Below are 13,885 nucleotides of genomic sequence, written 5' to 3' on the forward strand. Positions count from 1 at the left end.
AGTATTTACTCTTTTTTATTTTGGTTTTTCATATTTACACTTCCTTCTCTATTCCCTAGTATTTATTTTTATTTATTTTTGCGATGTAGTTATACATCTCAAAATCTGATATCTTTGCACCCCAATTCTTGGCCGATCCCCTTGTGTGGGTATGTGCCATCAAATTAGAGGAGAACAACAACAACAGAAGAAGAAGAGTCACGGGTCACGTTGCACGCGCTGTCCGCTGCTCTGTGATCGTCCGCACTATAGGCCTTCCTTGCCTTTCGCTTTTCTTCTGGGTTTCACAGGAGCCCTATAGTCTGGATACTTCGGCCCCGCAGTCTTCCATCCTCGCCTGGACTCACCTAGCCTGCTGCCGTCATGACGGAAAGCGAGGAGGAAAGCGACGGAAGCGAGGTAGGTCTCGCCTTCGCGGGAGAATTTGAGTATGTAACCATAGGATGGCGCCACTATTTTACAATAGTTTAAGGCTTTCTGCCGTGCGAAAGCAAACTGACACGCTTAGTTCCAAGCAGTAAACCCGGCAGCATGCACAATCGGTATGAAATTGAAATATGCTGGCTTAAAAACTATTCGCTTCGAGATAATAGATCGAAATGCTTGGTTATCTCTATCCTTCATCCGCTGAAATTAGCAAGGCATAGCAGTTTGACGGTGGCGACTAATTTCCATTTCCAGCTGTCCTTTCTCAGAACGGCCATGTGCCAACACAATGAAGGACGTTCAGCGCTAAGAGTTGTACGCCTTCGTGACTGTGAGGTTGGAGTAAAAATTGCTTTGTTGATGGCACCACGACAACTCAGGCACGGAATTTAGGCCCGCAGTGTTGACCGAGATTTTGACGAGATGAGGGGGAGGGTGCCAAGCGCATCCATCTCCTCGCATCGCTGAAGATAAAGGGCCACTCGATGGCCGTTTATCGCAGAACGCTTTATGGTAGGCAAACTGCTATGATTCGTGCATACTGCGTTTGCGCAGGCGACGACGCAGCTGGGCTTTCAAAGCCGCGCTCACAAACTGGCCACGCTGTTCGTCATGACGGCTGGCAGCGCCAACGCCACTCGCTTTCCCGAGATGTCCATCGCTCACGGCGGAGGTGCGTTACCCCATTATCTCGACAAGGACTACCAAGTGGGCATTTGCTAAGGAGAAGAGGAGGTTGGTAGACTTAATAGATTCTAAACGTTCTCTCGCAGAAGAAAAATACCCTTAATCACAACACAAGCAGCGCGTCCAGTCTGATTGTTCGGGTGGTTAGGATTTTTTGATGGCCTCCACTGAGGCAAATCCTGTAGTAAGAAGATGCACAACTAACCATTCGGAAATAGCCGTAATACACCTTAGTTTTCTGCAGGAGGACCACAGCAACTCTAACGACAACGAAGGGTACCTATTAAGAAAGCAATCTTTTTTGTTAACTGATAAGAACTCAGGGCCCATTCCGAACCATTGAAGAAAAACTTTCTCAGTCTCTGATGGAACACTGGCCTCAAACTATTTGCTGCAAAGGCTCAGAGACGTCGATATTCGTTTCTGTGCAAAGATTGCCATACTGGGAACCCAAGAACCACGGATAAATTTCTCGTGTTAAATTCATATGACCGCTACGATCTCTGGTGTCTAGATTTACTAGCTCATGACAGTAGCTGCTCGACTTCTCAGCACCGTTGTTGTTCTTGTGGCGTTCCCATCAGCGTCGAATTCATTAGCGACTTCATTACGGAAAATAGTTTTGTCTGCAGTTCCGTTCATGCTGGCCTACCTGACTCTGCTGTGCGCCGTGGCGATGCCCGTCATGCACCTCGAGAGCTGTCTGGCCCAGTTCTCCGAAGATGGCAATCGGGGCATCTTTGGCGCCGTTCCACTCTTCATAGGTACGTCGCCGCCAGCGGACACTATCAGAGCTTTGGGTGTGGACTGTTTGGTTATCCATAATGATAGACTGGTTGGCATGAAATTTAGGCATTTGCAGTTGCTTTTTAGTATCCGAAACACTATAGTCTGGTACTAGAGTCGGGTACGTATACCCCGCCGATGTGGCGCAGTGGTTACGGCGCTCGACTACTTTTCCCAAGTGTGCGGGATCGAATCCAGGCCTCGGCGGCCGCTTTTCGAGGAAGGCAAAACGCAAGGCGCCCGTGTGCTGTGCCATGTTAGTGCACGATAAAGAACCCCAGGTGGTCGAAATTTCTGGAGTCCTCCACTACGGCGTCTCTCATAACCTGAGTCGCTTTGGCACAGATGCAACCAGACTGAGTGCAATGTAAGGGTAACACTTCGATGCTGTTCGGCAGGAAGCCTCCTTTTCAATGCACTTGCCGCTCAGTTCCTGATCTACACGTGTTCGATTCTGACTGGAACATTCAATAGCAGTTACCACATCTGGAATGACGAAATAGGAGATGCCATTCTCTCAGAAGCATGTTGTCGATTCATTTGCTGAAGTGCGAACATGCATAGGTATCACTAGAATGCAAAAATATGGGTTTATTGATCCCATGTATGGTCCCCTAATCTTCCGTCGTGGTGTTCAGCAGGAGTGCAGGACGTCAACAGAACGTACTCCACAATTATTAAGACAAATAAAAGGTACACAGTGCCTTTTCTGAGACGGCTTCAAGCGAAGAATGGCTCTCCCAGCAGGTTGAGGTGTGGGATGAAGAGTGGGCGAAAGGGAGCGCGATACGAATGCTCGCCAAATGCGGGCCCTCTAAGTTTCAATTTTCTTCGCATGCGTATAGAAAATATGCGCCCAGAAAAGGGGGCAATGCTGTCTTATACTGTGCCTGACAGAAACACTAGACCCAAGCGTCCGAAAGACTTCGATAACGGCAGCTGGTCGCCGCGCCCGCAGGCCTGGGCTACACTATGAGCCTCTGCGCGGTGTTGCACATTTTGGGCGACTCGGTGTTGCTGTCCCAGCACCTGCTCCACCTGGTGTCCTGGCTGCGCAACCTTTCGTGGACTCGCTGCCCTGCCGGGGAGATGATGGCCAGCGACAGGGCATGCTACGCCGCCCCGGCGGTAAGCACTTGTGCACGCGTTACCGCCTTCTGTGAGTGGACACTGACAACGCGACAGTTTTTCTAAAGCACCAGACCCACTTAGTGCGCATGGAGTATACAGAATTTAACTGATGATGAGACGGTTTCCTCATCTGCTTATGTCACACTTGTCTGTTTCTTTCCTTTGATCCTATATTTCTTCTATATACTAGGGCGTAGTTAAGGTATGATACATTCTCCTTTATTACCCTTTCGAAGCTTGCAGCATCGAAAATCCGTTAAAAGTCTACCCCAATCCCCTCTTAACTGTAATATAACTATTACAGCAACCAGTCATATTGCTGCTACTGCTACTACATATAATTAACGTTATGCATCGCGTGCATGCACGCTCACTAAACATTGTGTTATGCATATAGGTACAAGAACAGAGTTCAGAGAAAAAAAATATTCCGATATGTTCAAGGTTTGGCAGAAGGAACAGCGCAAAAGGACCAGGACGATAATAGAAACTAGACGCACGAAGCTCTGTCAACCGAATTTAAATGCGAAAAAAAAATGTTTGTTTATAAAAGTTCTAAAACCAGTGCGCGCAGGCGCCGAAAACCTAAAACGCAGTGGAACAAGAATTTTAATTAGCAAATTAGGCGTGACAAATAGAACGGGACAGAGGGCTCGGCGACGAACGAAATGTGCGATCAAGCCTTCAGACACGCTTTAGTGGTTTCTTAAGTAAGCTGATTTTTGTGCTTTCGCCACACGCCGATGCACCCCAGGTCTAGTGAGCCCTTGGTATTAGTTTCTTTTACCGCAGTCGTACAATGGGGGGGCAAGATTTCATATGAGGGAACTTTGGACTCCAGCTACCTGTCGTTGTCGATGCTGTCGGGCACGCTGAGGCACCTTCCCGTCTCAAGTTTTCTACACGACAGCGGTACAGAGCTCTTGTCAGCCACGGCGTTACTGTTGGGCTGTATTTACAAATCACACTCCTGGACTGAGCCTGGACATGTCCAGCTTTTTCCTCATCGCAGCACAAATTTGACACTGAACAAGTGTGACACTGAACAAACAAAGCGACTTCTGGATACCCAGAAGTCGCTTTGTTTGTTCAGTGTCACACCTCTGTCTTCTTTTGTTTTCTCAGGGTTATTTGTTTTTTTTTTTGTTTTTTCGTGCACTTCCAAAGAGTTCCGCCCACTGAGCGCAGGACACAGTCATATGCACTCTATAAGAAGATGGAAGCTACTCCAAGTCTCTCTTCTTTTTTTTAGTAACCTGCACCTCGTCGTCAGTAACTTCCTATTCTTTCTGCTAAGCTGTTCTATCGTTTACCAGGAAGTACTTCCACCCAGAGAGGGATACAGAAGCGATTGAAGATGCTGTTTGGACACGGCAATGATACAACTGGTGTTAAGATAAAACGGTCGTTGACAGATCATGTTTTACGGAGTACAGTTAGCGTGATTCCTTGTCGTAACATAGAATATTGCAGGAGAGGACTTGGCTGGGCGCGCAAGAGACTGGGATTGCTGCGGAGCAGGCGTCACATCTAGCACAAGACGCTTCTATTTGGACATCCATTAGATAGCATTTTTCCTCTACAGGACGTAGCCGGGCTAATTATGGTAACATATTAACGTGAAATTAACACACGTTGTCTTCGCGAAGAATCATCACAAAACTCTAAAGCGGCAAATATAATCCGCCACCATTTCATCATGCTGTACACATACCGTTGCGGGAGCATACATGAAAGGCGGACACGAGGCAAGTGTTGGCTGCGGCACAGAACGCCGGTTTTTGCGCTCCAGGTTTTCGGCGCGCATTTCGTTACCCACGCTACTCAGAAGTGATCCTTTTTAAGGCGAAAGCTTAGCAGCTCATGAGTGCTTTCCGCAGAAACTGTGCGCAAAAGCTGTCCGCAAGGTTCCGCGGGATATCGGTAGGGTTTTGGTAAATAGAAGGACGTAGTGATATACGATAGTTCTTTCGCTTTCCCTGCCCTTTCTCCGTCTACCCATCTTTCCCTCCCTCTCCCAACTTCTCTCCTTCTCTTTTTTCTCCCTCACTCTCCCTGTCTCTCTCTAGAAAGAGTAAAGAAAGTTTTCAGAAAGTCTGTCTCTACTCTATCTATCTCTCTATAAAGAGAAAGTAGAAAGAGAGACGGGGGAATCTAGAGAGAGGCATCATATTTAACTTTTCAATATCTCTGGAGTAAGCTTCGATAACGAAGAAGGGAGCCACTCTAAGAGAGAGAGAGAGAGAGAGACAGAAACTCTCCTTCTCTTTCTCTCTCGAGCATCAGGGGCGTTACAAGGATCGCAGCACGGTGGCCAGAATGTTTTCGCCTTGATGCAGCACGTAAGGGGACTGAAGTGGTCCCCTGAAATTTTGAAGTGTAATCTTCACTACACCATGTAAAGCCAAGGTCACTAGAGCGGGTGGAGGTCACAAGTACGCATGCGCCATTGCCATGACGACCAGTTGAGCTGAGCCACAGATGTGCGCTGCGAGAGCCGCCGCTCTTCCCGCGTCGCAGCGAGTAACGTCACCACCATCCGCGCACCTCAATGCGCGTGCGCCGTACTGTTTATGCAGCTGAGAAAGGTCGCGGCGCGTGCGCTCGCTAGACGAATGCACAATGGATAAAGAAGCGAATTGCAATCGTACCGATGTGTAAATAAAGAGATTCACGATGTGTAACCATGAATAGGTACGCTGCGGTGGAGTAGAGGTAGAACATCCGGTTCGAATGCAAGAGGACCATGGCTAAAATCCCGTTACCCCGCAATTCTCCACCGGATCAAAAAAAAAAAAACCGCGTGCCGATCGAATTCCATAAACAGGTTTGGGGTGCGACCTGATGCCGGAGAACTTCTCCGGCAAAGCACACCCTCACCAGAATAGGAGTTGGCCACCCTGGTATAGTAATTGACCGTAGCCGGATCAACTGACCACGGCGGTGGTCAGACATGTGACGCAGCAGGGGGTGCCAAAAATTTCTGGCCCGCTGGAAGGCCTCCATTTGAAACTGACTCTGGCAACGTTTAACGCTAGGACCCTAGCTAGTGAAGCTTGTTTAGCAGTGCTGTTAGAGGAACTAGAGGGTGTGCAATGGGATATCTTAGGGCTTAGTGAGGCTAAGAGGCCGAATGAGGCATATATACTGTACTGAAAGACGGGCATGTGCTTTGTTATCGTGGTCTACCTGAGAGGTGAGAACTGAGAGTAGGTTTCATTGTCAATAAGTATATAGCTGGTAATATAGATGAATTTTATAGAATTATTTAGAGGGTATCAGGCTTCGTAATTAGGCTTAATAAGCTTCATAAACTGAAGATTGTACAGGCCTACGCACCTATATGTAGTCATGATGACCAGACAGTTTAAAGATTCAACGAAGGTGTAGTACCGGCAATGCGGAAAGCAAGGACACAGTATATTGTGCTAATGGGCGACTTCATTTCCAAGGTAGCAAAAAAGCAGGCAGTAGACCAGGCTGTGGGTGGCTATGTCATTTGTTCTAGGAATAGCAGGGAAAGTTACGGGTTGAGTTTTCAGAGCGAAATAACTTAAGAATCATGAATACCTTCGTCAGCAAACGGAAGAACCGGAGGTGGAAATGGGAAAGTCCTAACGAGGAGACTACAAATGAAATTGACCTCATACTGTGTTCTAACCCCGCAGTTATGCAGGATGTAGAGGTAATCGGGAAAGTGCGATGCAGTGACTACAGGATGGTAAGGTCTCGAATTAGACTAAATACAAAGAAGCAACGAAACAGATTAGTAAGAAAGAAGTTCATCAACGAATTAGCGGTGAAGGGGAGGTCAGAAGAGTTCAGGATCTCGCTACAGAATAGATATTCAGCTCTATCCGGGGATGACATTAACCTAGACACGATTAACAATTATTTGGGGAGATATCATTTCCGAGTGCACTGTAGATGTGTATAGGCGGTAGGATAGTTAAAAAGTACGCCGGTACGCTTTCTAAGCAGACGGAAAACTTGATTAAGAAGCGCCAAAGTATGAAAACTTCCAATCCAACAGACCAGATGGAATTGGCAGAGATATCAAAGCCAATCAATAAGTACAAAGTGGCCGATATAAGGACGTATAACGTGGAGAAAATTAAGCACGTTGTTAAGAATGGGGGAAGCCTTAAAGCGGTAAGAAGGAAATGGGTATTGGCAAAAAATCAAGTGTATGCGCTAATGGACAAGGCAGGCGATGTCATCGTGATTATGATAAGGTAGTCAAAGTAGCCGATGAGTTCTATGCTGATCTCTCCAGCAGCCAAAGAGGTCAGGACAAACATGAGATTGGCAAAAGGGAAAAGCAGTCTGACGTTCCGCCAGTGACAAAGCACGTGGTCTAGAAAGCGTTAGAAATTATGAAAAGGGGGAAAGCGGCTGAAGACGATCAGGTAACTGTAGATTTGTTGAAGGAACGATGGGATTCGGGCTAGGAAAACTAGCCACCCTGTTTACGCAGTACCTGGTGTCATAGGCGGTACCGGAACCATGGAAGAACGCGAACATTATCTTAATTCATAAGAAAGGGGACGCTAAGGACCTGAAAAATTAGACCGATCAGCTTACTGTCTGTTACGTATAAAGTATTTACTAAGGTAATCGCTATTAAAATCAGCACAATCTTCGACTGCAATCCAGCAAAAGATTGAGCAGGATTTAGGAAAGTGTACTCTACTATCAATCATATTATACTATCAAACAGGTGATAGAAAAATGCTCGGAATATAACCAGCCCTTATACTAGAATTCATTAATCACGAAAAATCATTTGACTGAGCAGAAATCTCGGCGGTCATGCAGGCATTGGGTAATCAGGGTGCAGACATGCCGTATGTGAAAGTACTGCAAGATATACTATAGCGGCTGCCCAACAACCATAGTTCTGCATAAAGAAAGTAACGAAATTCCTATAAAGAGATGTGTTAGGCAAGGAGAAACAATCTCCCCAATACAATTCACACATTGCTTCAATATTCAGGTACTTGAAATAGGAGCAGTTTGGGATTAGGGTAGATAGAGAATAACTCAGTGATCTGCGATTCGCTGACGTTGTCTTGCTTAATAACGCATGGGATGAACTACAAATAATGATTGATGAGCAAGACAAGCAACGTAGAAAGGTAGGCTTGAAAATCAATATGCAGAAGACTAAGGTAATGTTCAACAGCCTAGGGAAGGAACAGCAGTTTACGTTAGGTAGCGAAGCGTTGGAAGTAGTAGGCGAGTATGTCTGCTTAGGACAGGTAGTAACAACAGACCCAGACGAAGAAAGGGAAATAACAAGAAGAATAAGATTGCGATGGAGAGCATTTGGCAAGCACTCGCAGATTTCGACTACTAGCAGCTTGCCGGTATCGCTTAAAAGGAAGGATACAACAGTTGCATTATACCTGTACTCACCTATGGGGCTGAAATGTGGAGGCTAACCAAGAGGGTTCTACTTAAGTTGAGGACAGAATAATATGGAACGTAAATTGGTAGGGGCAACTTTAAGAGTAGGAAACATGCAGAGTGCGTCAGAGAAATAACTCAAGTTTGTGATAAATTAGTGGAAATCGAGAAGAAATGGGCATGGGCAGGACATATAGTGCGAGGAGAGGATAACCGATGGTCGATAACCGATGATGGACTCCCTTCTACGCGGATTTAAATGAACAATCTGCCTATGCTACCTGAACGACGTCGTCGTTTTCTCGCCGTGCTTTGCTTCGCACCTTGAACGCCTCACCAGTATTCTGAATGGATTCCGTACCGCCCGCCTCCAGCTCAGTTCATCGAAATGCCCGTTTGGTCGCAGCCAACTTACTATTTTTGGCATAGTTGACGTAGCCCGGAGTACGACCTGATGAGGCCAAAATTCACGCTGTCAAAGACTTTCCGGGTCCCCAGTCTTCGAAGGATGTGCGCAGCTTTGTCGGCCTCTGCTCTTACTTTCGCCGCTTTATCAAAGATTTTGCCCGTATCGCTCGTCCTCTCACCGACCTACTTAAGAAAAACACCGCTTTCACATGGGGCCCCGACCAGCAAGGTGCGTTTTCAACGCTTATAAGCTTACTGACGGCTCCCCCTGTCTTGGCTCATTTCGATCCCTCAACTTCCACTGAAGTTCGAAAGGAGGCCTGCGGATATGGTATCGGTGCAGTGCTGGCTCAACGCCAACTTGACAATGACCGCGTCATCGCATATGCTAGCCGCCTTCTCTCCAACGCCGAACGCAATTATTCGATTACTGAGAGCGAGTGTCTCGCCCTTGTATGGGCTGTCGCTAAATTCCGACCTTACTTATTCGGCCGTCCATTCTCAGTTGTAACCGACCATCATGCGCTTTGTTGGTTGGCATCTCTGAGAGATCCCTCCGCCCGTCTTGGTCGCTGGGCTTTGCGCCTTGAAGAATACTTCTACAACGTCGTCTACAAGTCGGGGCGCCTTCATCAAGATGCTGATTGTCCCGCTATCCTATAGAGCCCCCTGATCTCAGTGACACAGAGGCAATTCCCTGTCTTCGCCCTCTCCAATCTCGTCAACGTAGCAGGCAAGCAGCGCAACGATCCATCATTGAAGGCCTGACATCTAAAAGAACAGATTCTCTGCAACTTTTTGTTGCATAGGATGGAGTACTCTACCGCCATAACTTTCATAATGAAGGTCCTCCCCTCCTCTTGGTGATTCTCAAAAAGCTCCGCTGCTGTGTTGTTTACGAACTCGACAACCCGCCCATACAGTGAGGAAAGAAAGTGTCTGTGCCGTCCGCTGGAGCATTTAGAAGGACGCTCATTGAGTGAAACCAAAATTTTAGGTCCCTGCCCATGGCGATCGTCTGTGGCGAAGGCTTCCCAGGCACTGCTCCGCTTTATGAGAAGCACATGCCTAATCGAAAGACTATGAGTTTGCTATGACATGACTGTAACGTGATGTGATGTGGTGTGTCTGTTATGTGACTGTAATAACTTCAACTATCCCTCTCTCACAACTTTTATATCCACTCATCCCCTTCCCCTAGTGCAGGGTAGCAAACAGGTTGCTTTTACTGGTTAACCTCCCTGCCTTTCCTCCTCATCTTCCTCCTCCTCCTCGACGACCTGCCCACAGCTGGCCATCTCGGTGTGTCTCGCACTCACGACCGGGTACGGCGTCGTTTTTTTGGCCAGGACTATACCGCAGCATCCGGCACTACATCGCAGTCTGCGACATGCGTCAGCGTAGGAAAAAACCATCGCGGCCACCAGCTGACCTTCTCCAACCTATTGACGTGCCCCTGGAACCATTTTATCGTGTTGGGCTTTACCTTCTTGGCTCCTTTCCGGCGTCACTGTCGGGTCACAAATGGATCGAAGTGGCAACCGATTACGCAACACTTTATGCCATCACACGAGCTTTACCCACGAGCAGCGCTACGGATGTCGTTGACTTTCTTCGACATAGCGTCATTCTCCATCACAGCGCTCCTCGTCAGGTAATTGCCGACCATGGCCGCTAATTTTTGTCCCGAGTTGTTGAAGACATCCTACACTCATGTTCTACGAAGCATAAGTTCGCGACCACATACCGTCCCCAAACCAACGGCCTTACCGACCGCTTCAACCACACACTTACGGACCTGTTATCAATGTATGTATCACCTGATCAGCAAGATTGGGATTTCGTTGTTCCATATGAGACCTTTGCTTGCAATTCCTCCAAGCACGACACAACTGGTTATTCACCCTTCTTCCTGCTCTTTGGCAGGCACCCCGCTTTACCTTTGGACACGCTGGTTCTCCTGCTGGCCGCCCCATAACAACCTACGCACGTGACGCCATTGTGCAAGCCACTGAAGCGCGCCAAGTAGCCCGTAGTCGGCTCCTCGCCTCTCAGACTTCTCAGAACTCTGCCTACGATAGGCAACATCGCCACGTAATCTGTGACCCTGGTTCTTTGGTTCTTTTATGGTCTCCTGCACGCTGCATGGGTCTCTTCGAGAAACTTTTGTCCCCCTATAGTGGCCCTTATCGGGTGGTGCGCCAAGTCACTGATGTGACGTAAGAACTTGCCCCTCTTGTGCCCGTGTCCTCCTCCTCTCGCCACACTACTGACATTGACCATGTTTCTTGCCTGAAGCCATACGAACTAATGCCTTCTTTGCCAGATTAGCGCGAGGCCGACGCTTACCCCGCCGGGGGGTCATGTTACGCGATGAAGAAGACGAAGTGTTTCCTTCTCTTGCCTCGCGGAAGGGACAAGGTGATGAAGAAGTGGGACTGGTTCCGTGTTGCTGCTTGCTGCTATGTCACTTGAGGCTGTTGTAAATACACTGCAAATACATCGAGTTTCCACATAACAATATTGTTACGGTGAAATAGCAAAGGGATGTTTATTTACAGTGATATGGTAATGGGATCAGGGACAAGGTGAAGCCTATTAGCCCCCAGGCACCAACGCGTTTTTTCCTCTTCTTCTCCCAGATCAGCACAATTCTTCCTCGTCGTCAGTGGCGTGACATTTCCTCCCTCTTCAGCCTAAGCCCTCTGGGCGTATTCGTGATTTGTGCGAGGCTGGCACGGCTTCAAGCGGGCAACATGACATAGTTCGGTTTTGGCAGACCGACAACCCGATGCTGTCAGGCGGGCTATTGCATAGGGTAAATCACTGATGCTTTTGACAACCACATAATGGCCGTCATAGTGGGCCAAGAGTTCTTGATGTAGGCCACGGCGCCGAATTGGACGCCACAGCCAGACTAAATCACCTACAGAGTACGTGACCCGCCGGTGACTGGCATCGTATCGCACTTTAGAACGTTCTTGTGAAGCACCAGACCGTAATCGGGCGATTCTCCGAGCTTCTTCGGCGAGACAGAGGGTCTCAGCCAGGCAGGGGTCTTCACGGCTTGTGAAGGGCAGGATAGTATCCAGGGTGTAGCGTGGCGGTCTGGTATAGAGCAGGAATAATCGACTGTTCCCAGTCGTTTCATGCGTGGAGGTTTAAACGCATACGTGATGAAGGGTAGTATGGTGTCCCAGTTCTTATGCCCTGCGTCCACATACATGGCTAGCATGTTGATAGCGTTCTGTTGACGCGCTCAGTCAAGCCATTTGTCTGGGGATGGTATGGCGTCGAGTGTCGGAAAGTTACGGCGCATAAACGCATGAGCTCTTCAACAACATAAGCAGTGAATTGTCGGCCCCGGTCAGTGATGACAATTCGTGGCGGCCCGTGTCGTAAGATGACTGAGTGCAGCAAGAAAAGCGACACCTGATGTGCCGTAGCAGATGGAAAAGCGGCGGTTTCACAGTAACGTGTGAGATAGTCCACGCAGATTACAATCCAGCGATTTCCATCCACGGACTTCGGAAACGGACCTACGAGGTCAATGCCTACTTGATCAAACGGTGCTGTCGGGGTCTTCACAGGGTGCAGCAAGCCAGACGGAGTTGCAGTTGGACGTTTGTGGCGTTGAGATTGCTTGCGACTGGCAACGTATTGTTCAACCGTCGAGCGCATTCTGGGCCAGTAAAATCTTTCTTGAGCACGGTGTAGTGTTCGAACCGATCCAAAATGCCCAGAAGTTGAATCATGCATAACACGCAATACGTCCGTGCACAACGTCTTGGGAACTACGAGTAGGTATCGCTGGCCGACAGGCGAATAACTCTTTTTCCATAGGAGGCCATCATGCACACAAAAACGGTTTGTAGGTACGTTGGCTTGGGCAAAGAGAGGCTGCAGACTGGTATGATTTTGCTGTTCCATTTTAAAAACATTCGTGTCGGGGAACGCTGGCTCGAGGGTCGATATATAATTGTCGAAATCGTCGCTTTCAGGTCCAGTCGTGACCATTGGCACCCTAGAAAGACAATCTGCGTCTGCATGACGCCTACCGCTTTTGTACACCACGGCAAAGTCATATTCCTGTAACCGGAGGGCCCAGCGTGCGAGGCGACCACATGGGTCTCGAAGGTTCCGCAACCAACAGAGTGAATGATGGTCAGTTACGATAGTAAACGAACGTCCGTACAAATATGAACGGAAACGCTGCACAGCGAAAACTACAGCTAGGCATTCCTGTTCGGTGACTGTGTAGTTTCGCTCCGGCTTGCTCAGGGTACGACTTGCGTACGCGATAACATGCTCTCGTTCATCGTGCCGTTGGACAAGGACTGCGCCAAGGCCGATTCCACTAGCGTCCGTGTGTACTTCTGTCATTGCAGTAGGATCGAAGTGACGTAGGATGGGTTTCGATATTAAAAGAAACTTCAGTTGACGAAATGACGCGTCGCAGTCTGGTGTCCAGTCAAAAGTAGAGTTTTTGTGGAGAAGGCACGTCAATGGGTAAGCAACGTCAGCAAAGCGATGTATAAAGCGTCTAAAATACGAACATAACCCTAGAAAACTGTGCAACTCCTTCACTGTCTGCGGGGGTTTAAAAGACTGAACAGCGGCAGTTTTCTGGGGACCCGGCATTACATTATCATTATTGACAAGGTGTCCTAGCACCAGCGCTCGGCGCTCTCCAAAGCGGCACTTTTTGGAGTTCAGAATTAGGGTGGCGTTGTGCAGACAATTCAAGACACGTACTAGACGGTCATTGTGTTCTTGGAAGGATTTCCCAAATATGACGACGTCGTCCAGATAGCAAAGACAAATGTCCCCTTTTAAGCCGCGCAAAACTGTGTCCATAAAGCGTTCAAATGTTGCTGGCGCATTACACAGCCCGAATGGCATAACATTAAACTCATAAAGGCCATCTGGCGTTACGAAGGCTGTTTTTTTCTTATCCGCAGGGTCCATTGGAATTTGCCAGTAGCCAGATCTGAGGTCAAGACAAGAAAAATAGGACGCACCAGAGAGGCAGTCGAGG

The 13,885-nt window shown here is 48.1% G+C and overlaps 2 protein-coding genes across 3 annotated transcripts in view; both read left to right on the top strand.

Annotated features, from left to right (window-relative positions):
- LOC146188193 (sodium-dependent nutrient amino acid transporter 1-like) overlaps positions 1-13,885 on the top strand; it is a 351,255-nt gene that overhangs the window by 218,051 nt on the left and 119,319 nt on the right. The gene's annotated exons all lie outside the window — the stretch shown is intronic.
- LOC146188199 (sodium- and chloride-dependent neutral and basic amino acid transporter B(0+)-like) lies at positions 1,039-4,069 on the top strand. Its single transcript, XM_084603404.1, has 4 exons — positions 1,039-1,099; positions 1,746-1,877; positions 2,858-3,027; positions 4,043-4,069. Exons 1-4 carry the CDS (start codon positions 1,039-1,041, stop codon positions 4,067-4,069), a joined length of 390 nt encoding a protein of 129 aa, XP_084459530.1.

The sequence above is a fragment of the Amblyomma maculatum genome, chromosome 5 (genome assembly GCF_055883805.1).
Source record: "Amblyomma maculatum isolate TAMU_Amacu chromosome 5, ASM5588380v1, whole genome shotgun sequence".
Taxonomy (NCBI): Eukaryota; Metazoa; Arthropoda; class Arachnida; order Ixodida; family Ixodidae; genus Amblyomma; species Amblyomma maculatum.

Bases quoted from the DNA above. Each gene is read 5' to 3' on its own strand.
- LOC146188199 (XM_084603404.1), top strand. From the start codon at position 1,039: ATGACGGCTGGCAGCGCCAACGCCACTCGCTTTCCCGAGATGTCCATC. The intron at 1,100-1,745 runs GTGCGTTACCCC...TTTTGTCTGCAG, and splicing joins GTCCATCGCTCACGGCGGAG to TTCCGTTCATGCTGGCCTAC. The intron at 3,028-4,042 runs GTAAGCACTTGT...TCCTCATCGCAG, and splicing joins CATGCTACGCCGCCCCGGCG to CACAAATTTGACACTGAACA.